The sequence below is a fragment of the Schistocerca cancellata genome, chromosome 9 (genome assembly GCF_023864275.1).
Source record: "Schistocerca cancellata isolate TAMUIC-IGC-003103 chromosome 9, iqSchCanc2.1, whole genome shotgun sequence".
NCBI classification, from domain to species: domain Eukaryota; kingdom Metazoa; phylum Arthropoda; class Insecta; order Orthoptera; family Acrididae; genus Schistocerca; species Schistocerca cancellata.
Window position 1 is genome coordinate 409,779,495 of NC_064634.1, and position 26,562 is coordinate 409,806,056.

Sequence of the window (26,562 nt, forward strand, 5' to 3'; positions counted from 1 at the left end):
CACCACCAGGTTTCTTGAACTGCACAGATTGGAATTATCCTTACAACATATTCTCTGCTCCTGTAATTATCCCGGCCTAAACATATGGTAACATGCTGTACCCACACTCTCCACCACCTCTGTCCTATCACCTCCGCCCCATTCTCGTCTCCCACACTCCTTTGCTGTCCTCTGCCAATGCACTTGTTCCTCTCCTTTTCCGCTCAGTTTTCTCCACCTCCCTGCCCCACAACTTCCTGATGTTGCACCTGTTGGCAGTCTATTCCCTGCACACCCGACCAAACAGCACTACTCTTTGCTACCCCCACCACCACCCCCGTAACACTGCTACTCCTTCACCCTCCCTACAACCTCCACATTGCTGCTTACAGTTCATGTTACAGCTGCATTCTGGTCCAAGCTGCTGGAGCTGGCAGTTTTGTGCATGAGATGAGCTTCCTTGTGTGAATGAATGGTGTGTGTTTCTGTTTCTTTTTCTGATGAAGGCTGTGGCTGAAAGCTTATGCGTAAGTGCCTTGTAATTGTACCTGTCTGCAACTTAATGCATCATCTTTATGGTTAGTAGCAATCTATCTTTTCCTACATTGTTGAATAATAACTTATTTTTGGTATACTGCTATGAAATTAATAACTGAAAACATACTCACTTCAGAGAGCAAAGGTGCTAAAAATAAATACCACGTCTCAAGAGAGACTTTTCTCAGAGTCTTTTTCCTGGAGCCAAACAGTAACACCACTGAAAGTGCTTGTGTGAAAAGTAGATAATAACAGCAGGAAAGCAGTTGCAGTTCAGAGGAAGAAGGCAGTTCAAAAAAGATATCAGAAATCTCTTGTTTGTATGAAAACAAATGAGGAATCAGGAAACTGAGACACAGAATCAGCAATTTTATGTTACTGTATGGAACGATAAAATGTTTAACGGCCACCTAAAGATAGGGTGGGGAGTGAAGGATGTTAAAAACAAAATAAGAAGCAAAGTATCTTACATACACCTGTGAAACTTACCACATTACTGGCATTTTAAGACAAAATGTTTAAAGACTAATCCTTGTGCTTACTAAAACACATGTACTATTTATTTTAAGTGTTGAGGAGACCAGCGACAGACAAAAGTTAAATTCATCACTGGTAAATTGATAATAAAAGTTATTTCTTTATAAATTACCCTGTATATTTACATACTTCTGTAAAAGTTAATCTCTCTGTACATTACAGAGACACAAGGTACAAATTTAAGAAACTTCAGTTTCTATGTACAGCATATTTTGCAATAACAAATTCTGCATAATGTGTAAATAAATAAAATGTAATATTTAATAAATTTCAACATATATCAGCAAAGAAACTGAAAGGATTCCACAAATACCATATGGGAACAGCTGCAGAAGGTAATCTAACACACTTACTCATCAGATTCAGTGACGACTAACACACCAAACTAATAACTTTATGTAATTCTCTTTTCTGTCTTGAAGCATGAAAACACACTCAGCTGAACAATACTAAAAGTCAGATACTGAAACATTGTTTAGTACAGCAGTTACCCCTACTGTTGGTATTTTTGACATCTTTAGTACCTATTTACCATTGATTATGGCAAAAAGGACCAATAACATTCAGAAATATCCCTAAATAAATGAGTAACATTAAGCAAGAGATATTTCTAAGAGAATGAAATATGTTACACCATATCAAGCAATGAAGGAATTTTCATCATTTTATATTCATGACAGTACAACAGAAAAATAATCAATAAATTAAATTATTGATATGCCAAATTATACCAACTAACAAAGTTTTAAAGAAAGAATATAAACACATGGCAACCTGTCAAATACTCACAATGGAACACAGATGTATTTAAAAACCATTTAAAATTGCTCTAACATACATTTTTTTTCAGTACACAACTGTGACAAAGGACTGACACAAAAACACAGTATAAGCAAAGTTCAGAGCTGGCACCCTTATATACATCAGTATAGCCCCCTTTCATAATAGTGATTGCAGATTTTTGTATCATTCCACTTAAAACTCGAAATATACAATAACATAATGACATGTTTTACACACACACACACACACACACACACACACACACACACACACACACACACACACACACAGTTGAAATGAAAAAAATACTGGACAGTTCACTACTGTTCACCCTGTGTCTTACAAACCAACAACCATTCATATAAACTGTGGTATGTTTTAAGGATAGCTGTGCTGATTTGTGCGCATGTCACACTGCATGTGCACTCAATACTTTTCACAAAATGACAACCAATGTTGAACAGTATTTGCACTGATAGTGCCAGGGTCACACGAGATGTGCCACCTCTTACTCAAATTTAAGACATGTACATTATTGTAATAAACTTAATGTTCCTGCAAAACACACAAAGATACTACTTCACAAACTGATTTCATTACAAAATAAAAAACTATGTTGTTTGTTCATCATTAAATAATCTTCAGAAATTTGCGATATTTTGTCTTACAATACTGCATACCTGGGAGAAAAAAATTACAACATAAACAGAACTTCATGACTGCTGATGTGTTTTAATTCAGTCATATGTATTTGGCCTTGAGAAAGACAGAATGTATCCAAAGCTAATCAGTTTTCCATTAAGAGAAAACAAATTAAAAATCATTTTTTGAGAGAAATAAATGCAGTAAGAATTTATCTTACAGCCACGTACAGCACAGTATTTTCACAATACTATGTACACTTGCTGCTCATTACAACATAACATTGAAAGGCAGATGGTGGTTGTGCCAAGTATGACAAATTGGAAAAAAGATATTGGCTATTTTCAAAAATATAGTAACCACAATAATATGAAAACTAAAATTGTAAATATATCAAATAAATCACAAAATTACATAATTATCACAGTAATGGGAGACCAGGGCTGTAAAAACCAATTGCCAAAAAAGCAGAACACAGTTCACCTTTAAAATAAAGTGGGCAAGCACAAAGAATACATTTAACTGCGTATAGTATAAAACACACACACACACACACACACACACACACACACACACACACGAGAACTTCATCTCAAAGGTGAGTATGTCCACAAAATATACACATTGGCTGATTGTAGAAATGAAACAAGATACATCACCCAGGAACAATAAAGTGAAAAGCAACCAAAAGCTTTAACAGGAATGTTTCACACACTAAGACTCAGCAATGTGCCAAGATTGTTGCCAGACTTCCAATGATACAGGTGTAATTGCACATGCAACAATGAAGGTATTCCCCACATAAAAATGTACATTAATGCTAACAAAATTCTGGGAAAAAAACTGAAAGAAAGTCACTGACAACCAACTGGATTTAGCAACAATCATAAAATATGAAACAGAACGATTTTTTTTTTTTACTTCAGACTAATCAGCTGGAATCACTGTTTGCACTAGGTTTAATTAAATTTTCCCAGAACCTGAAATTTTCTAATGAAATCCCAACTATGAATCAAACTAACAAAATACCCATGAACTTAAACACCAGTTTTGTCTCAATCTTTAAATAACATTTTGAGTAACGAAGATCATTACAAATAGAAAACTTCATCTGGTGGCTCAATAACATGCAGCTTTTAGTCTACAACAGTGTTATCTCTTTAGTTTGAGACACATATTTAAAAAGACTTTTTTGCTTATTAACTGTGCTTTGCTGTACACATGAAAAGGGAATAATCAGAAATAAAATTACTTATTTTGCAAACATTCATTTCAATTCATCATCTTCTTGCTTAGGCCCCGTACCCACTTTTCAACTGTATGGCATACAGTCCAAATTCACACTTATGCAGGTACATAAAAAGTTCATGTTGTGCCCCACCACAGGCACAACAGCAACCGTCATTATGTGGTATAATTTATTTTAACGTGGCAATGAAAACGTTCACTTCGGCACCAGCTACCAAGGCAGTGCCTAACAACATCGAGTGACAAATCACACACTCTGTTCTTCTCCTGCTGCTGGCAGGCCATCTGAAATGACTTGTAGAAATTTATGCAGAGTAATTAATGATGATGACTGAGAGTGAGAAAGAGTGGCAGGAGAGCTCCGACCACCAGTGCCAACAGTTCCATTGTCCTGAGACCTTTATGTTGTTCTACTACACCTCCCTCAGCCGCTCTACTCCTCACCATCAGTTCAGGCAGGACATGAACTGTTGCCACATAGAGGAAAGTGCCTGCACTGAACAACATTGCCAAACCCGTCGCATTTACAGATGACAGTGTTTCTTTCCCTTCCTGCAAACAATTTCCAAATGACATAAGACAATGTGTGGTCCAAGTTAATTTTCTGACAGCTACAGAGAAAATAAAACACTGAGCTACATTAAATAATAGTGTAGACAAATGAAATGCTTATCCACGGATGAATCAGTGGTTACAGTGCAAGAGCTGTACTTCTAGCTCCAGAGGAAGTACGAGCTAGGTGCTTGGACATATGTAACTTTTATTTAAGTGGTGGGCCAATTTGCTACGTAAGCATGATAGATTTCTTCAGGAAGTATAGGCAACAAAATCAGTACATACTATTACACACTTATATGGTTTAGGATACAAGGATATACTTACCATACTTATTGTACACTAAAACAGAACAAATAGAGCATACTACCAGATGCATAAGTGTCGATTTATAGTTTGATCGGGATATTTATAAACTCCCTCATTACAACAATTACAATGGAGGGAGAGTACACCCAGATGCTGGAAGGAAGAAACAAAGGACACGGGGAATTAATTGGTAAGAGACTGGGCAATAATTACTGTGTAATGAAGTCGGGACAAAGTTCTGGCTGGCTTTTAAAATATTCAGCACACTAGTGACTGGTCTCAAAAAATATTTGAAGTGGATAGGAGAGTCGTGTGTTTAGTTCATTATAAGAGGGGAAAAAACCATTCAATAAATTCTGACAGCCATGAAAAACAAAAATGGGCAGGAAATAGAGCAGATCCCCTGTAAAACAAGTCATGAATATTCAAAGTACTAAATTACAAATAGATTATGAAAGTGAGAGCATTAAGTGTCAATATCTCAACAAAAAAAGGATGGCTGAATTTCTATGTTAAAAAAATATTATATATCATTTCTATTTTTTTTTATCCTCTGCAATGTGCTCATACACACCACCCAAGAAAAAATTATGGCAGAACTTTCATGATATGAAAATATATATCATTTCTAATTTTTTATCCTCCACAACATGCTCATACACATCACCCACAACCTGTGTACTAGAGTCTGTCACTAAAGTTTGCATTTTGGGAAGCAGACTACAAAGAGGTGATGGAGATGGTGGTGACTATATCATGACAACACAGTATAAGGACAATAGCACACAGTTCATATAAAGCTCAAATCAGACGTTATGAAACAGTAATCTCTAACAGAACTGAAATATACTTAAAATTTAAACCTAATTCCACTTCAGAAAGAGTACAACAAGATACATGGAATATCCCTATACAGCTGAAAAGTCTGCACTTCGTCATTCTATAAAGTGTGGACTAACACCACCACAATTCAGAACTGATCATAGCTTCAACACAGCAGAAATTTCACAATTAATTAATCACTCAGAAAAAAGTAATGAACAACTATTGTGCACTTGGTGCTGCACTAGATCAATTGCCAGTAGTCTCCTTGCCCGTAATCTCTCATGGCTACACCAATGCAATGAGAGATGCAGAAGAAAGACATGGAAATGTCACTGTTCTTTATCAACTGTGAACTCTATTCACTGATATTTTTGATCATTATTAACATCAGTGATTCCTGAGGATCACCTACTAGCAATGTGTACACAACCACTGTCTTTTACTCCCAACTTTTGCTCTTCTCTTCCTTTCATGCTTTCTTACCTTCTACATTCTCACTGTACCTGGAAAAATAATGTTTTGCTTACAGGAGTGCATTATTATAAAAACTCATGGTTGTTTCTTTAAAGAGAGTCTCTCTCTCTCTCTCTCTCTCTCTCTCTCTCTCTCTCTCTCTCTCTCTCTCTCTCTCTGTGTGTGTGTGTGTGTGTGTGTGTGTGTGTGTGTGTGTGTGTGTGTGATAGAGAAAGAGAGAGAGAGAGAGGGGGGGGGGGGAGGGGGGAGGCTGGGAGCTATTCTTCAAACTGTACATAAAAACATTTTTTTTTTCTCTTTCCTTCTTCTGTTGGCCTTGATACATGTACCTTCTAGAAACTTGGTGTTAAAATTCTGAACACCAGTACCACATAATATCCAAAATTCAATTTTTACAATGCAACAAAACAAATACTATCTCTATCAATGCCCTCTTGAATTTGACGAAATTAACTTGTGTTAAATGTAAGAGATATTTTCTATAATTATCATCATACAATATTTATAAACCCAATGACCAATGAAAGAGTTATGTATACACCCTGAGATTAATTTCAAATTATAAATTGAAGAAAAACTTGAATACCTGGCCAATTCCAAAATAAGTAACCATTGCTAGGACTGGTGCTGACAAAGAGAAAACAATGAGATGCTTCCGAATTCTATTCCTTTCCAAGCCTTCATGCATGAGGAAAGTAACAAGACCAAATGCTGCTGGTGCCTGAAAACAACAAGCAGTTTCTCATGATTAACTCAAATTAACACAGAAGTTATTTAACACAAAATTTGGTTACAAATCAGTAAAAATATGAAAAAGTTTGTAAATTATTTGATCATTCACAATCATCTTATGTTTTGTTAAGTAAAGCTGGTTCTGCAAGTTATTAGGTGAGGTAAATTTACTGATGTCAGTAAACAGTATTATCAAAGACTACTACTTTTCAATATCCGCAATGCTAATACGTCCACAGTTGAAACCACCAGTCACAAATATCAGCAATTGTTTGGGAAACTTTCACATCACATTTTACTCCTAATTCATTCAGCTTAATGCATAATTAATATAATGTGTATGAATGCAATACTGGAATAGTTTAAGTAAATTTATTTAAAAAGTCTGGAAACTACATGTTTGTATTACTTTTCTAGATAATCACGATTCATATACATCATTTCTCAAATCTCTCAAGAGATGACATATTCCCTATGCATAAAAATCTCTTCTAGGCTGGGAATTTTGGAACCCAACAAATACAGAACCATGAGCCCTAATTGTTTATTCCGGATGCACAAATTATTCAAAGCAAACTGTGGAAAGTTGTTCAGCATATGAATATGATGAAACACCGATTTCGCCAATCTTCTGTAACATTTCATTGCTGTTTCATGTGGCTGCCCACTTTTATAACCACCAACAGCCACTTCAATACTCTTCACTGTTATCCAATCTTCAGCTATACGACAAACAATAACACTGGCACAACAGATTACCAATGAAAAATAATCTCACGGTTGAATCAAACAATGGAAAATCCAGGGTGGAACCACGACCTGCTTCAGATTCATTGACGGTGTGATCTTGTCTGATGGTGTGGACACCCTATGCACATTTTTCCAGAACCTCAACTCTTTTTCCCACATTAGCTTCACCTGGTCTTCCTCAAGCCTGCAAGCCATCTTCCTCTATGTTTACCAGTACCTCTGCCCATATCAAATCTACCAGCCACCAGCAATACCTCCACTTCCTCCCACCCATTCGATACCATGAAGTTCCTTCAATACAGCCTGGCCACCCACATCAGTCGCATCTGTAGCAATGAGCAGTCCCTCTCTGAATATGCCTAGGGTCTCACTGAGGTCTTCACAGATTGAAATTACCCTCCCAACCTCATACACATATAGATTTCCCATGCCTTGTCTCTCCAGTCACCTACCATCTCCCACATCCCCACCATCCAACACAGAGCAGCACTCCCTCGAGACTTAGTACCACTCAGGTCTGGAGCATCTAAATCACATTCTCTGTTGGTATTCCACGCACCACAAAACCTTCTTGTCCATACCTACTCCACCCCTGCTCCCAACCTGTTGCCTCATGACTCATAGGTCTGCAGAAGACATCTCTTCAAGACCTGTCCTATGTATCTCCCCACCACCACTTGCTCCAGTCCAGTCAATGCATCTCCTATCCCATCAATCAAAGCAATTATGTGATCCACAAACCAAGGTGCAATCAATGTACTGCATTCTATGTGGGCACGACAACCAACAAGCGGTGTGTCTGCACGAATGGCCACCGATAAACCGTGGCCAAGAAACAACTGGACCAACCAGTTGCTGAACATGCTACCCAAAGCAATGTGCTTGACTTCCATGACTGCTTCTCAGCCTGCACCATCTGAATCCTTCCTACCACCACCAGTTTTTCTGAAGTGTGTAGGTGGGTACAATCCCGTAAACAACACCCCCCCCCCCCCCCGGCCTCAACCTTTATATTTGTCCCTGACTTTCGCCCACCTCTCCCCTTCCCTGCCCACATTCCAGCACTACACAGCCTTCTGTTCCACCAACACACCTACTAGTCTTTTTCTCCTCCTCTCTCTCTCCTTTTCCACCCCCACCCCCCAAAACCCTCCTGACTGCACCTAGCAGCCCTGCCCTAATTCCACCACATCCTTGCATGCTCCCATAAGCAGCACCACACCTTTCCCCCCTCTACCCTGTTATCCCCCGCCCCCTCCCTGCCCCAACCCTCTCCTTGCCACCGACACCCATGGATTGCTTCTCCCATCAGGTGTAGTAGTTCACAGTCCGGCCAGTGGCCAGAAACTAGTCATGTGTGCTTGAGTTGTGCTTGCATGCATGTCTGTGTGTTTCCTACTTAAGAAGAAGGCTTTTAGACCAAAAACTTAAATGTTTTGTGGTCTACGAATTATTTAGAAATAAAGGAGATGACTCACCAAAAGGTGGAAGCACTGTGTCATCAATAGGCACACAAACGAAAGGTACGCCACTTGACTAGCTTTCGGAATGCACTTTCTTTTTCTAGCAGTAGGAAAACACACACACACACACACACACACACACACACACACACACACACACACCCTTGAGTCCCTACATTGTGCTCAGTCAACTGGCAGATCTTTACCAGCCCATGGTGAATGTACTAGGATTAGGTGGGGGTGTGGGGTGGGGAGAAGGGGGGAGGTGGGGAAGGGGTTGGGAAGAAACGCCTAACAGCTCATGGGAGAGTAGGGAACTGCCTGAGGGCTAGCTAGGTGTGCAGGTAGAGGGGGCAAGTGGCAGACAGTTAGGCACACGATTTCATAGACTACGGCATGAAAAAGTATCTGGCGGTGAGGGCGGGGGGGAGGGGAGGGGAGTTACCTTAGGTTTAGGCGAGGAATAAAGGATATGATGTAAGGATAGCTCTGATCTGTGCAGCTCAGAAAAGGTGGTGGTAGTGGGGAGGATCCAGATGCCATCTGGATCCACCCCCCATCACCATCAGCTTTTTTGAGATGCACAGTTGGGAGCTATCCTTACAGCACATCTATCGTCCTCATAACCTTCCTGGCCTAACCCGCTGCCCACCCACCCTCCACCCGACCGAGAGGGTGTGTGTGTGTGTGTGTGTGTGTGTGTGTGTGTGTGTGTGTGTGTGTGTGTGTGTGTGTACACATCATCCCCTGATCCAGTTTGTGTCCTCACATCAACCCCTTCTATCTGCACCCCTAGCAAGCTCACAGATGCCTCCCCACCCCACAAGCTGTGACGCTTCCCCCCAATCCCCCCCCCTGCCTCCCGCCTCTCGCCATCCCTCACCTCACATGACCCCACCCCGCATCCCCACCTCAGCTCAGTACACTTACTGTGGACCAGTAAAGAGCTGCCAGTCTACTGAACACAATGTAGGGCGCCAGGCATCTGCGCGCGCGTGTGTGTGTGTGTGTGTGTGCGCGCGTGTGTGCGCACACATGTTTTTCCTACTGCTAGAAAAATAAAATGCATTCCATACCTTTTGTCTGTGTGGACACAGCACTTCTGTCTTTCAGTGAGTAGTCTCCTGCATTTAAAAATACAGTAGAGCGTCGATTATCCAAAGTAATTGGGGGACATGGGTGTTTGGAAAACTAGTTTGTTTGGATAATCGATCTGTACATGTTTATTTGCCAAAAAGAAGTACTGTACAGTAAATTTACTCATAGAAACAGGCATCTCTTTTAGTATTACAAAGTAACATACAAAGGCAACTTCAGTAGGAATATATAGTATGTGGCACAGTTTATTAAAGAAAAATATATACAAATTACATACGCATTTTGCATGAACAATACACACAGTATACAAAATTAATGTTAATAAAATCTTTTATTTTGGTCTGTCTAAGCAAGCCTACACGCTTACAAGCAGCTAAGTCACGTACTTTTTTCATTACAGATATCTGAAACTGGTCACTTTCATCTTGGGCTACAAACCATCGCAAGGCAGTATCTAAACAAGTGAACGCCTCAGAAGCTGTTGGTATACTTTCATCTTCACTTTCTGGAGCACTGATTGATGAGATGCTGGCGGCGTCATCTTTATCAGTGACGACGTTTACAATCTCCCTGTCCTGCACGATTTGGTGTCCTGGATCTGCATCATCGATATTCATCCATTCATGAACGTCGTCTTCATCCCATTCGTGGCAATCTATTTCTTTCAGCATACCAAGAATTTCGGACATATCATTCTGTTCGTCATTTTCAATCATACCTTGTGAATTTTCTTCTGTGTCCAAAATTTTATTCCAGGCTTTCTTCAAATTCTCTTCCTTTACACTATTCCATGCTGCGCTGATCATGTAGGACGCGTCTTTCAAGTCAATATTCTTATGATTTCTTAAGAGACTTTCTTCTCCATCCTCTTCTCTTTCTAACAATAACCTACGCAACAATTCTTTCCTGTAATATCGTTTGAAAGTCTCAATAATGCCTTGATCCATGGCTGTAATAAGGAGGTTACGTTAGGTGGAAGAAATATTACCTTTATGAACTCGTCTTTTTCGTTTAAAATATCACATGATGGATGAGTTGGTGAATTGTCAAGGAGAAGTAGTATTTTCTCCCTCTTCCCATTCTTTAGCTGATGAGCTTTTACAGAGGGTACAAAAACGTCCAGAAACCACTTCATAAAAATCGTACTATCCATCCAGGCACTCTTTTGTGAGGTGTACACAACAGGCAAGGCTGAGATATTAACGTGCTTGAAACAACGCGGTTTTTTACTTTTACCAATGACGAACATAGGCAGTCGGTGACTTCCAGTAGCATTAGAACAAGCCAAAGCTGTAATACGGTCCTTGCTTGTTTTAGGACCAGGTGCTGCTAATTCATGATGTGAAACAAGAGTTTTTCTCAGTAAAGCTTTCAAGTTAAGTCCAGTTTCATCAGCATTGTAAACGTTTTCGAGAGCAGAATCTTCTTCGCTTAATACGTTCCTTAGTTTGACTTTGAAAGAATCAGCCGACAGTTTTTCTCCCTGTATTGTAAGCTCACGAATGCCGTGTCTAGACTTGAAGTGTTTTAACCAGCCCATGCTCGCTTTAAAGTTTGAAGGCCCTCCAACTTTTTCGTTGAACTACATTGCCATCTCACACAGAATGGGACCTGAGATAGGTTCTCCTTCCGATGTCTTTTGTGTAAACCACTTGTAAACAGCATCATCTAGATCTGTGTTAGTGGTGAGCTTCATAGTTTCACGGCTTGTTGATCCATCAGTAGAATCAAGCATAGCTATAAAATTTGCTATGCTCGCCTTTTGTTTTTTTATATCCGTAATTGTCGACTTCCCCACCTTGTACTCATTGGATGAAGTGGTTGCAGATTCACCTTCTTCTAACCTTTTAATAATCTCGTACTTGTCCCTCATAGAAAGGACAGCACGTTTACATTTAAGCATTTTGTATCGTCCAGTTCACTTCTTCACGCAGCAGCACACAAGTGGTCGTAACAGAGAACAGAAGGTGGCTGCACCGTGAGCAGCTCTTCTTGGGGGCGTGCAATCCTTCAAACTGCGCGGAGTGGCACGCCTCAACTCTAAGCTGGCGCAGCTGTTGCTGTGAACAGCTTTGATACTGCCGCTACTTCTACTGCCAGTGCCAAGCCCACAGAAGTGTGCTGATTGTTGATACACAGCGACTGGCGACTTGGCCGGTCAGCAGCGCCTTGTGAAGGCCCCATTAGAAGCAATGTTCCGCCAGCGGTGGCCCAGTGCGCCGACTATTGTGGGAAACTTGGTTTGGGAGAGAGGGGGATGATGGACGGTAGGGTGGGAGAGTAACAGGTGCGAGCGAGTACACAGTTCGGTTAAGTGGTCATTCGGTTGACTGACATTCAGATAATCGACACTCTACTGTAATTCATAATTTTCAACAAGAAGTTTCCATACATGTACGTATAGCAGTGTTTTTTTGTGCCTGTCTGGGACTCAGCATTTCCTTTACTTCAGAACTCATTACAGCAACTTCAGCTGACACCAGATACCAAGATGATGGTCAGTTGCTTTGTGCAGTGTGCCTGGTTCTAAAGGGACCTCCAAGCTGCCCTGTTTCCTATGGTGCATGATATTTATTACCTTACGATACATATAGTCACTGAAATCATAAGAGTGTCTGTGTTTCAGGACACAGATGTCCTTTATATTATGGTAACAATGAGCATTAACTTCCCAAGGTTGTGATTTGTTACAGCAATCAAGGAAATTCAACTGCAAGATGTTAGGCAACGTTTCTTAAGTTCAAACATATTGGTAGTTTGTTGCAGATGAAATTTTCAACAAAATGCTGAATTCCTGATTGTGATTAAATGAAGCAAATGCATTGAGGACCATTTACCTATTATCCAGAACAGAATATAATGGAATGAGTAAATATAATTTCCCATCACATATTGGAGGCACTGCACCACTGACTGCCACATAAAGAAGGAATAGCAGCAGTTCAGATTATAAATATGCGACACATCATCCTGGTGATATGACCCAATTGAGGCGAGGGGTGGACTCTTGTACAGCAGATGATATAATTGAGAGGGGTGGCAGCAACGGGTGTAAGAGGGACGAGCAACAAGGGAAGAGGATATGAATAGGGCATTAGAGAGTGTTCGGGAGAAGCAGAGGCAGTAGTGTGTTGCACATGGTGAAATAGGAGTTGACATTAAAAAAGAAGTTAGGGTTGGAACTGAGAAAGAGAGAACGGGGTGGGAAAAAGCATGGGAGACTGTTAGGAGAACAACAAGGAGGAACATTCAGAGATCAACGAATAAACTTAAAGTGAGGGGGATCAGAACAAAGTTGTGAGGTGTTGTAAAGTTACTGGGGAAGAGATGGATGAGGGAAAGGTATAGAAACAGGAAAAACCAGTAAAGGATCAAAACTAGTGGAAACAGACATCAGTGGGAATGTGGAGGCTGAAGAATGTGTTAAAAGGGACTGCTAACCCACATGCCATTCAAAGAAGCTGATATTTTTTCTTCTTTTTTTTGGGGGGGGGGGGGGGGGGGAGGGGTGTCCAGATGACAATATTTGTGAAGCAGCCATTGAAACCAACCATGTTGAGTGCAGAAGCATGTTCAAACTTACTCTTGGCAAAAGTTAACAGAACAGTGATCTTTCATCTACATGATTATACAAAAAGCTGTGCAAAAGTTGCAGCAGAAGCAGCACATGCCTAAGCTCGTTTCAGATGTGGTACGGTGTGCCTGAGATAGGACTGGGAGAGGACATTCTTGCTGGACATATGGGACAGGTGCTTCACCCGTGTTTTTCACACAGATGTAACACATGTGCCAACGGTTGGAAGGAGGAGTGACACAAGATGATATGCAGTTGCAATGAGGGTTGTGTGGGTGGCAGAATACCACTATGTGAACGCTGACAAGGATTTTCAGAGTGACATTTCTTATTTCTGGTCATGATGAAACCCACAGCAGTAGCTGCACTCCAGCTGTTCCAGACCAGGTGTAAAACCTCATTTACTAGATGGAAGATGACATAACAAGTGCCATTAGAATATGAAAGGGAACAACTAGTGAGAAGTGTAAATGAAGTGACATGGGTGTTTTTTTACCAATAGTTCCTAATGAGAAAGCTTCCCCAGGACCTCACTGATAAGCAGGACTAGTGTCCCAGCTGAAATTTTGCAATGTGTAAGACATCATCATAATTGTAATATAGATCAGGGGATCACATTCATTTGCATCAACAATGTAGAAAGTAATTGTAGCTGTGTCAAAATACAGCCGTATGAAAATCAAGAGCTCAGATGGAAGACCAGTGCTAAAAAAAGATGGCAAAGCCGAAAGGTGGAATAAATACATATAGAGTGCAAATATATATAGAAGGAAAGAAAAATATATAGAATAGAATGTTTAGAGGGGAAATGACCTTGAAGACAATACTGAAAAAAGAGAAGAGGACATAGATGAAAATGAAATATGAGATACGATGCTGCACGAAGAATTTGACAGATCACTGAAAGACCTAAGTTAAAACAGGGCTCCCAGAGTAGACGACATTTCCTCAGAACTACTGATATCCTTGGGAGAGACAGCCACAACAAAACTATTCCACTTGGTATGCAAGGTGCATGTGACAGGCGAAATGCCTTCACGCTTCGAGACGAACATAATAATTGCAATTCCAAAGAAAGTAGGTGCTGACAGGTGTCACTATTACAGAACTATCAGTGTAATAAGACATGGTTGCAAAATACTAACACAAATTATTTACAGAAGAATGGGAAAACTGACAGAAGCCAACCATAGAGAAAATAAGTTTGGTTCTGAAAAATGAAGGAACATGCAAGGCAATACTTATCTTAGAAGATAGTTTTGGGAAAGGCAGCAAGCCTATGTTTACACCTTTTGTAGATTTGGAGAAGCTTTTGACAATGTTGACTAGAAACACTCTTTGAAAATCTGAGATAGTAGGAGTAAAATATAGGAAGCAAAAGATTATATATTACTTGCACAGAAACCTGATGGCAATTATAATGATTGAGGGGCATTTAACTTAAGCAGTGGTTGAGATGGGAGTGAGGAAATGTTGTAGCCTATGCTTGTTGTTATTCAGTCTGCACAATGAGCAAGCACCACAGGAAGCCAAAGAAAAATATGGAGTAGGAATTAAAGTTTAGGAAAAAGAAATAAAAAGTTGGATGTTTGCCGATGAAATTGTACTTCTACCAGAGGCAGCAAAGGAGCTGGAAGAACAGTCGAATGGAATGGCCTGTGTCTTGAAAGGAGAATATAAGATAAACATCAACAAAAGCAAATAAGGGTAACAGAAAATAGTTGAATTAAATCAGGCGATGCTGAAGGAATTACATTAAGAAATGAGACACTGAAAGTAGCCAGTGGATTCTGCTATTTGGGTAGTACTATAGCTGGATGGCCAAAATAAAGAGGGTATAAAATGTAGACTGGCAATTGCAAGAAATATTTTTCTGAAGTAGAGAAATTTGTTAACATCAAATACAGGTTTAAGTATTAGGAAGTCTTTTCTGCAAGTTTTTGTCTGTAGTGTTCCCTTGTATGGAAATGAAATGTGGACAAGTAACAGTTCAGACACAAATAGAATACAAGCTTTTCAAATGTAGTGCTACAGAAGGAATGCTGAAGATTAGATGGGAAGATCATGTAACCAATGAGGAGGCAATGAAAAGAACTGGAGAGAAAAGAATTCTGTGCCACAACTTGAATTAAAATAGGGATCAGTTAAAAAGGCCATGTTCTGAGGTGTCAAGGAATCACCAACTTAGTTTTGGAGTGAAGTGTGAGGCACAAAAGTTGTAGAGAGAGACCAAGAGATAAATACATTAAACAGATTCGAAAGAATGTAGGTTGCAGTAATTATTCTGAGGCAAAGAGGCTAGCACAACATGGAGTAGCGCATGGAGAGGCATCAAACCAGTCTTCAGACTGAAAACCATTACAACGACAATACGGGTAGCAACTGTTTCTGCATGGCAATGTCTCTTCTATTTGGGTTCTCCTTTTGAACTTTCAAGGACAGTTATCTTGATCCGATACACATTTGCTTTTAATGTTTGTATCCCCCTCTCTAGCATGCTCTCTGTGAATATTTGTAGACAAGTTATGTTGCACTCAGTGGCACATGATGTGGAATTGCGTGACAAAAGGCAAATAATAAAAACAATAAGTTGTTTTGCAGTGCCTCAGTTGTTAATTAACCGAGTAATCCTCAGAATTCACGTTTTAGACACTACCGTTGTCTTTCTGTGGTACCCTCTGAATATGGTCTACCTAGTTTGGAGGCTGGGAGTGTTACAAGTGGTTTTAAAATTTTTTTTTAGGTTATAATGAGCACCTGTTGAATTTTCCTGCCACTACCAACAAATTAAAAAACATAGGGTTTGCTATATGGAGGGGTGGGTGCATGATGGTTCAGAAAGAGGAGAAAAAAGGATCAGGACAAGATGCTGAAGATAGGAGTACGTTAGTATTTACGCAGATAGCGAGAGAATGAGAGACAGTTTGGGTGCATTGGTGAATAAGAGAGGGGTTTGTTTCAACAAAGTTTTGAGTCCATGCTAAACTAGAATGGAAAACAATCGGCCGCATTTCAATTTATTCAGTTTCCAACCAATCAAATTTAGACAATTCAGTTTATCCACTGAAGTCACATCTGGATATACAATAAATTTTAGTGTTTCTGACAGCTCTTTGAACTGAGAAAATCTGAATGAAAAATTCTTCGACAGAGGTACATATTAGCGAAGAAAATTCCTCAGTGACATTTTCTTGGTCTAACTTCCCATGTAAATCCAAATTACTGGTAACTTTTTTCAAATTTGGGAAATACTTGTCATTTTTTAAAACAATATTGATATTAAAAACTTGCAGGTTAGCCATAAAAGCGCAAATAAGATCTACTGTAACAATAACTGTTTTGTTTGTGCCCTGAAGCTTTATGTTCATATCACTGAAGTGTTGAAATGTCAATTTTGTAAGCCATGTAACACCTATTAACTGTGAATATTGCTCATTTTGTAAAAACAGCCTGATTTTATTCAAACAATCCACAAATCTTTGAACTACATTGCTGCGGCTCAACCACTGAAAATTACTGTACATCAGTAAGCCACTGTACACCTAGATGATTTCATCTAACAACCCTCAACATTGTGGTCAAGAGTCCACATTTCCCCATGGAAATGTCTTACAACTTAAAATCTTGTTCCTAAATCTATGTCTTATAACTACATAATCAATCTGAAACATTATGATGTCTCCAGGTCTCTTCCATGTATACAATCTCCTTTTATGATGCTTAAACCAAGTGTTAGCAATGGTTGAATTACGCTCTGTGAAAAATTCTACCATGTGGTTTCCTCTTTCATTCCTTTCCCCTAGTCCATATTCACCTACAATTTTTCCTTCTCTTCCTTTTCCTACCATCAAAATGTTTGTATAAATTTATATTTTTTAATATAAATTTTATAATGTACATATAATTTAAACAGTCCCGATAAGTGTAGTAAGATTATAGGATTCGCACACTGGGGGTTCCAAACAAATATAATTAACTTCATATACATATAGGTCATTCATCTCGGGAATTGAGTATATTGACAATTTTTGTGTTATCAGTCTCAATACTGACAAGATGTCAATCCTGGGAATTCCAAAATTATAAACTTTTTACATAATTTAACATTATCAAGCGTAATTTTTCATTTACTTTATTAATTTTGGAGTTATATTAACATGCTATGCTAACTGGCAATCGGAGATGCGTTCACTTCATCTGCCCTCAGCCTGTTGCGATTACTAGTACGATTCAATGGAAGTCTCCAAAGAAGAAACTAGTACAGCCAGCCAAAGGGCTTTTGTTGTCATGCAAATGTCGAATTGTTATGTGGTACACTCCAATGGATATTTAATGGGATATCAGAATCTCATCTCAAACAATGTATGTGCAAACTTGGATCAATTACTGTCAGTGCAGTAGTCAGACCCATACATGTACCCCTGCTAAATGGCTGAGGGGACGTTTTCACACTGCTAGATAACTGAGGCATCGTTTTCACAGTGGCAGGGGGCTTAATTTTATCGTAACTCAACCAACTAGTACAAATATTTGTAAACTGTATACACAATCTTTCCTTCTGAATAACTATACCTATTACAGAAAAAACAGATCAAGGTGCCCGAGACTTTTGGCATATTACGAACGCAATGAAAGTGTATAACGGCAAAATAATATTTTTCACGTGATTAATTAGAAATTAACAGTTTTTGGATTTCTTCCTTTTCTTTTGCAGAAAAACCTCCCTTCTTGCCAAATTTCATGATTCAAGATCAATGGGAAATACCCTACATCTTCTGACAAGTGAGTTTCGGAATATCAAAATATCTACATCTACATTCTACATTTATACTCCGCAAGCCACCCAACGGTGTGTGGCGGAGGGCACTTTACGTGCCACTGTCATTATCCCTTTTTCCTGTTCCAGTCCGTATGGTTTGCGGGAAGAACGACTGTCTGAAAGCCTCCATGCGCGCTCGAATCTCTCTAATTTTACATTCGTGATCTCCTCGGGAGGTATAAGTAGGGGGAAGCAATACATTCGATACCTCATCCAGAAACGCACCCTCTCGAAACCTGGCGAGCAAGCTACACCGCGATGCAGAGCGCCTCTCTTGCAGAATCTGCCACTTGAGTTTGCTAAACATCTCCGTAACGCTATCACGGTTATCAAATAACCCTGTGACGAAACGCGCCGCTCTTCTTTGGATCTTCTCTATCTCCTCCATCAACCCGATCTGGTACAGATCCCACACTGATTAGCAATACTCAAGTATAGGTCGAACGAGCGTTTTGTAAGCCACCTCCTTTGTTGATGGACTACATTTTCTAAGGACTCTCCCAATGAATCTCAACCTGGTACCCGCCTTACCAACAATTAATTTTATATGATCATTCCACTTCAAATCGTTCTGCACGCATACTCCCAGATATTTTACAGAAGTAACTGCTACCAGTGTTTGTTCCACTATCACGTAATCATACAATAAAGGATCCTTCTTTCTATGTATTCACAATACATTACATTTGTCTGTGTTAAGGGTCAGTTGCCACTCCCTGCACCAAGTGCCTATCCGCTGCAGATCTTCCTGCATTTCACTACAATTTTCTAATGCTGCAACTTCTCTGTACACTACAGCATCATCCACGAAAAGCCGCATGGAACTTCCGACACTATCTACTAGGTCATTTATATATATTGTGAAAAGCAATGGTCCCGTAACACTCCCCTGTGGTACGCCAGATGTTACTTTAACGTCTGTAGACGTCTCTCCATTGATAACAAAATGCTGTGTTCTGTTTGCTAAAACTCTTCAATCCAGCCACACAGCTGGTCTGATATTCTGTAGGCTCTTACTTTGTTTATCAAGCGACAGTGCGGAACTGTATCGAACGCCTTCCGGAAGTCAAGGAAAATAGCATCTACCTGGGAGCCTGTATCTAATATTTTCTGGGTCTCATGAACAAATAAAGCGAGTTGGGTCTCACATGATCGCTGTTTCTGGAATCCATGTTGATTCCTACAGAGTAGATTCTGGGTTTCCAAAAACGACATGATACTCGAGCAAAAAACATGTTCTAAAATTCTACAACAGATCGACGTCAGAGATATAGGTCTATAGTTTTGCGCATCTGCTCGACGACCCTTCTTGAAGACTGGGGCTACCTGTGCTCTTTTCCAATCATTTGGAACCTTCCGTTCCTCTAGAGACTTGCGGTACACGGCTGTTAGAAGGAGGGACATTAATAGCTATAACTTTTGATTACACCAAGTTAGATGGTTAACCTTCAGCTTCCTGTCATTTTTTTTAAAGTCACACACTGTCTAGGTGCGGTCTGACAGAATACCATGTTAAAGTAGCCATAAAAATTGCATTCGGCAGTTTCAGCAAAACAGTTCAGTTTTTTATGTAAAAGGTTACATTAATACTACAAAAAAAAAAAAAAAAAAAAAAAAAAAAAAAAAAATTCAAACAAATTTTTAAGTTTATTTAAAAAAAATAAACATTTAAACAAAAAACTGCACAAAATGAACATAATATTGCATGATAATGTTAATGCTGTGAAAACTCAAACATGATTAATTTTCAGCTTTTTAGTTTTCTTCTCAGAGGTTTTCTTAGCACCTGTTGGAAATTTTTGTAGAGAAATGAAGCTAGATTGGCTTCTTGCAAAACTGAAAAATATATGACATCTTTCTCTTCTTTTTTGTGTAACAGGTGGAGCATGTTTTGTGCTTTTCCAATCATTGCACAATGACTTCTGCTCCCATGCCCTCGAAATATAAATTCAGAAAATGTCCCAAGCCCCTCCACAAGTAGTAATTATGAAATAGAAATAAGAGACAAATAGAGGTAAATCTATAGTAGAAAAATAATAGAAAAAGAAAAGAATTTTAATCATAAATTTTGGAAGCATGGGAGGGGGGGAAACGATAGAAATGGTTCAATTATTAGTTATTCTTATATATGAGAAAATCAATATTATAGTCACAGGACGTAGGTCTTGAACACCAAAGATAGCGTTTACTAAAGTGTAAATAGACATACAACGCAATTATTATACTCCAGTCTCTATCCTCTAGCCTGTTCGATGTCAATTAGGACGTACAGCTTTAGGAAGCAACAATAGGAGCTTTATTAAACCAGGGCGCAAGAATAAATCACGATGAGATTGTTTTTTGGGAAGCATTAATTTCACATCAGAATTAGAACTTTTGTCATATTAGAGGAACGGGGAGGTGATCAATAATCTCTCTGACTTTAACGTCACTTTGTGTGAAGATTTAAATATTTTACGGAATTAACGATTTTTGGACAGATTCGGACTTTGTATTGTGATAGTGGAAAAGCTTTACTTCACGCAACTAGTAATCATAGTTCGGGACAATTTATGGATATTAAACAGGAACAATCTTTTTATCGAACGTGACAGAACACTGTTTAGTATCTCCGACATTGATGGGATTTCAGAATAGATACTTATTCAAAAAACCCCTTTGAATGCGATTGTGTGAATGAACTGATTTATTAATAATTATTGTTAAATAAAATAACGTGTTAATTTGAAACTGACTATTCGTCTTGAACTTTACTTCGATTTAGGTTCATAAATAATTAGGTTACGTGATTTTCACCACGAATAAACTGCAGACTAGTAACTGAAACAAGTGAACGAGAATCTATTGAAAACACTAGTATTAATTTACTTATAGTTTTTTCCTTCAAAACTGTGAAGACTATACATGTAGTGACTCACTGGGGTTAATTTAAGAACTAGCCGGGATAAAACAAAACCCCTCAATACCAGTCAATGTACAGATAAATTAACAATCCTATTTTCAAGCGAGATATGGAAGTTGGGATAGAAAAAAGGGTCGCTACATACAACAAACACAGTGAATTGATACATGAAGCTCACAGGCTGCGTGATAGTTGTTGACTCGCTCTCTATCTGTTGTGTCACCAACGAGTTTGCAAGATTCTTCAAAAAAATAAAACAGCTCACTTCAGTGTCATCTTTGCACGAACTGTGAAGGGCAAACTCATTCAGCCCACTTATGTCCAACACGCAGAAAAATAATGTCATTGGCCATCATTGGAAGAGTTTTCAACAATCAGCAATATTTGTTTCAATCAAATATATTTCTAGCAGAACCTGTAGCTAAAGGTTCATTCTCTACAATTCTCACTTGTTTCATTCGAAGATTCCACAGGTGACAAAACAAATTGGTCTTCACTTTCACACTGTTCCTATTCTGAATTACATTCACTTTAAATGTTGTTGACACTATCTAATCCAGCATCACTTGTAAATACGGAAGTGTCCGATCCCGCCCATCTGCTTTGACCCATGATGTCACAAATATGGCGGAAACGACCATAAACCACGATTCCAATATGGCGCATATAAAGTCGTTACGTACACATTATGAGGACGAAAATACATCAAAAAACAAACAAACACACTTTCCACAAAAAGCCTAATGACACTAACGGGACAAGTGCGGGAAATGGGGTGTTTTTGGGTGGGGGGCAAAGGAAATATAAACAAATTTAGACACCCACCCCCATACAAAACCACACAAAACAACGAAAAAACCATCACAAAACTCCCCAAATACCACTAAACACTGTATCATCTGGAATTGGACACATCCCTTGACCTATATAGCTCAACAGCAGCTCCCGATCCCATAAATTAGGATCAAACACTTCCCTTGGCCTATATAGCTCAAAAACATCTCTTGATACCAATACCAAAATACACAGCCACACATTGGGATTGAGCACTTCCCTTGACCTGCGCACTGTTAATTTTATCCATCATATCCATTCCTGAACAAAAACAACAACCGATTAATTTTATTAAAATTACCATATGATGTACAGCGAACGACACTAAATTAACCTTCACACAAAATCGTTAACTCACTGAAACGAATTCCACTACAAACACAGCCGACACTCAAACAGTTCTGGATAATGAGCAAAAGCAAACTGTGCCCAATACACCACACAAACGAAAACCCTGAACATACCACCAGAGAGCACAACCAACCACAACACGACGACAACTACAAACACGCCACACTCACAAACCAAACTCCATGCCGTCATGACGTCACACACGACAACACCCTTACGTCACGGGTCAAAGCTGACGCGTGGGATTGGACGCTTCTGTCGACCCCATCACTTCCTTAACTTTCCTCAAACCATTTTAAAATGGTACCCTCAAAGTCAGGGTGCGTAACGTGAACAGCAGATGAATACTTGGTTATTGAATCCAAACTGCAAAGTCCCAGGTGTGGTCTCAGAGACTGCGAGCATGAAAGAAGCAGTAATAGTATGGGTTCGTGTCACACTAAAGTGGCTACTGACAAAGGAAATCACTGCACCTTCAGGAAACAACAACTAGGTAATTCTGTAATTTCCTACCCCCATCCTATGCATTAGCAACAGAGTAACATAAATGCTAGTGGTCTGTGAGACTCTATCTGGGGTGTTTTGGGTCAAATTTTTCAGTTTCAAGGCACTGTAGGTTCTAGAATGTGATAAATTTCAACTTGATACCTCTACCCATTCCTGAGAACAATGGGTTTTCATAGACCGACAAAACAGATGGACAACAAACGGATCCTATAAGCATTTCATGTTACTGACTGAAGTATGAATCCTAAAAAATATATATCAGTTTCACTGAACAATATCAACATGTTAGCTGCAGTTAATTATGTTTATTACAGTTAATGTGGATGGTTAGGAAGAACAAACCTGTAATGTTTGGATTTAGTACTAGTAGGGCCTGCTTGACACAGTGAAGTCATTTAAATATCTGGGCATAACATTGTAAAGCAATAGAAGGTGGAACGAACATGTGAGAACTGTGGTAAGGAGGGTGAATGGTCAACTTCAGTTTACTGGGAGAATTTTAGGAAAGTATGGTTCACATGTAAAGGAGACCACTTATAGGGTGTTGGTGCAACCCATTCTTGAGTACTGCATGAGTGTTTGGGATCCTTACCAAGTTGGATTGAAGTACATCAACATAGTTCAGAGGCAGGCTGCTAGATTTGATACCAGTAAGTTCAAACACCACATAAGTGTTACGGAGAACTTCAGAAACTCAAATGAGAATCCCTGGAGGGATGGTGATTTTCTTTTCAAGGAACACTATCAAAAAAATTTAGAGAACTGGCACCTGAAGCTGAATGTCGAATGCTTCTACTGCTGCCAACATACGTTGGTTTTAAGGACCGTCAGATAAGATACGATAAATTGGGGTTCATACAGAGGCATTCAGACAGTCGTTTTTCCCTCACTCTATTTGCGACTGGAACAGGGGAGGGAATGACTAGTAGTGGTACATGGTGCCCCCCACCATGCACCGTACAGTGGCTTGCGGAATATCTATGTAGATGTAGAACCTGAAAATTTACAGTAAACTTCCAATCATGCCATTTAAATATGCACCTTACACGCAGCAATTTGTATGAAATCCATACAGCCACAAGAAATTAACATATCACAAACAAATGATCCTCTGTTATCACAACATCTAATACAGAAAGTGAGAACACATTAATAAAATTTTATTTCAGTCAGTGTTATGTTTTAATTTTTTCATCCAAATGTTAATGTTACTCAGTTACATGGACCTCTTTTTCCTTACCTTGTGTAACATTATTGCCAAAAATACTATCATTTCAACATCAGCATGTGCAGTTGTTGCAGCAGCACCAAGTGCAATACCATCAGCTGTACAGAAGAAACAAGTTTACAATTAAAAAAGATGACAATACTAGTAGTCACTGGCCACTATTTATACACACACATAAATTATCAAAGTGTAGGCTAACAATGAATTCTTCAACACAGTCTGTACTAGAATGACTGATAAACATTCTTTTTATAGCAGTGAACAGTAACCTTGTCTACATCTATACTCTGCAAAGCACCCGTAAGGTGCATGGCAGAGGGTATAGTGGTTCACAAAGCGTCTGTATTCTGTCTACTACAACCAATACATGCTGATTTATTACTATAAGCTAACTACTAATAAAAGGACCCTGTTATTTAATAAAGTTAGTGCAGCAGTAGCACTATCCCAATCAAATTGCGTTTATTGACATATAACGTATAAGGCAGTATTTGTAAAAACTGTATGGTTCTTAATCTCTAACAATGAAATGGAAAGGCAAATCAACAACGAACATAATGCTGACCGGTCATTCATTGTAGATCTAATAATGTACTTGCAAATAAATTGCTAGAAAGAAAATAAATAACCCATACCTGCTGCATGTACCACGAGTCCTAGCGTTGCTGTGATGTTTTTCTCTGCAGATTTTAGTCCACTCTCAAGATCTATGGAATTACAGAACGAAACATTAAGCTCGACAAAGTCACAAAACACTGAGGTAGCCAATGTTTTCGTTATACACATTACCTCTACTCCTGGATGAAGAGCACTGATCCACTAACAGCATGAACACAAATCCCAGAACAAGTGAAACCGCAATTAGTGAGTGAATATCGGTAGGATTTACTGCATGTTCGACGTGTATACCTGAACTATCTTTGCTGGTTTGAGCGGCTGAAATTACAAAGCAAAACTCTTTAATAATGTAGACACTTCTTAAACCTCTTCGATACAGTAAAACATGCATGTACCTTACGTGAAAAAGACTCAAATACCCCAGTAAAGGGTTTAAACCTGGTTATCTTACTGTGAATTGTGGCCGCAGAGTCGAGAGATCTTACTCCTTCCGGAATGATGACAGCTAACGCAGTTCCAACAAGCAAACCTGCGCCGAGTACGGAAACAATCTGTAGTTTTTCCTGGAAAAATACATTTGTTCACAGGCATATAGCAAAAACTGACAGCAAGGCTTATCTCAGTGCCAAATTTTTGCCTTACTTCCGACATCGGCATTATTAATGGTATTGACCCCGCGATGTAACTACCAACTAACATCAGCAGCGCAAGTAAGATTAACATTAGTGTTTCGTTCATTTTGGATAAATAGTCTTGCCAGCTGGTGCTGTACACAAGCGCCACGCGTTCTTTACAAGCAATATTTTGCCAACATAGCTGTATTTACAAAACACTCTGTACCAAAGACGTTCTTATCACATGTATTCACCGGCGACGTTTGACAGCAGTATGAAAATCACTGCTTTACAGCCACAAGTTTAACTATCAGTGTTGCATGGTAACGTTGAAGATCAAATAAATAAAAAATATCATCGGTTAACTTAACTTAAAAATCGTGGACACGATGAATGGGTTTACATAGCAATGTGCTGCTGGTTCCTTTTCTCACGTCGATACCAAAGAAGAAATAACTCTGTAATCAATCCCACCATGTGATCGATGCCGATTCGCCACCTAGTAATCTGTCAAAACTTTCGAGACCTTCGAGTGGCTACCTCACAGTTATCATTCAAGTAGCGTCTAAATAGTTTCACGATGCTGAATGCATTCCATTCGTCATTCGAATTATCTCAACAAGGGAAAATCCAACGTAGTACCGGGAATTGCTACCCGTCCATCCGCATGACAGTCTGACAAGTGGAGATGGACACATAGGCAAATAGGAAGTCATCTCGCCCTTGCCGTTAGCACGGTACAACACTGGACTTCTGTTAGCTGCTCGCTAGGGCACCACTTCGTTGGACTTGTATCTTGATTTTCCCACGAGCTCATAGGCTCCTGGGAGCATGTCACTACTCTTCCACGGCGACTTGATGCTCACTGGTTGACCACCCATGAGCTACAACCTTGTGGAATCGAGTCACTGCTCATTCTTAGCGTCTGTCTGTTCATTGCCCATTACAGCTTTCATAGAACTTGTTATCGGTGGACCATTCAAAGCAATTTTAGGAATTGATAGTTCAGTTGCAATTAAGTAGTGTGGACATTCCTCTCCAGAACCTGTATTGCACTCTGTTCATGGATAATAAATAAACAGTTGCCGACCGTTTTGGCCGAGCGGGTCTACGCACTTCAGTCTGGAAAAGCGCTGCTGCTTAAGATCGCAGGTTCGAAACCTGCCTCGGTCATGGATGTGTG

The 26,562-nt window shown here is 39.4% G+C and overlaps 1 protein-coding gene across 1 annotated transcript; it reads right to left on the bottom strand.

Moving 5' to 3' along the window:
- Positions 1–1,292: 1,292 nt before the first annotated feature.
- LOC126101000 (zinc transporter ZIP9) lies at positions 1,293–25,799 on the bottom strand. Its single transcript, XM_049911667.1, has 7 exons — positions 25,408–25,799; positions 25,217–25,328; positions 24,937–25,083; positions 24,783–24,854; positions 24,160–24,245; positions 6,476–6,610; positions 1,293–4,278 (listed from the first exon to the last, which is right to left on the bottom strand). Exons 1-7 carry the CDS (start codon positions 25,501–25,503, stop codon positions 4,045–4,047), a joined length of 882 nt encoding a protein of 293 aa, XP_049767624.1. The 5' UTR covers positions 25,504–25,799; the 3' UTR covers positions 1,293–4,044.
- Positions 25,800–26,562: the final 763 nt, after the last annotated feature.

Bases quoted from the DNA above. Each gene is read 5' to 3' on its own strand.
- LOC126101000 (XM_049911667.1), bottom strand. From the start codon at position 25,503: ATGAACGAAACACTAATGTTAATCTTACTTGCGCTGCTGATGTTAGTT. The intron at 24,855-24,936 runs GTAATGTGTATA...GTAATTCCATAG, and splicing joins CTCTTCATCCAGGAGTAGAG to ATCTTGAGAGTGGACTAAAA. The intron at 4,279-6,475 runs GTATTCAAGTTT...AATTGTTTGCAG, and splicing joins CTTATTTTGGAATTGGCCAG to GAAGGGAAAGAAACACTGTC.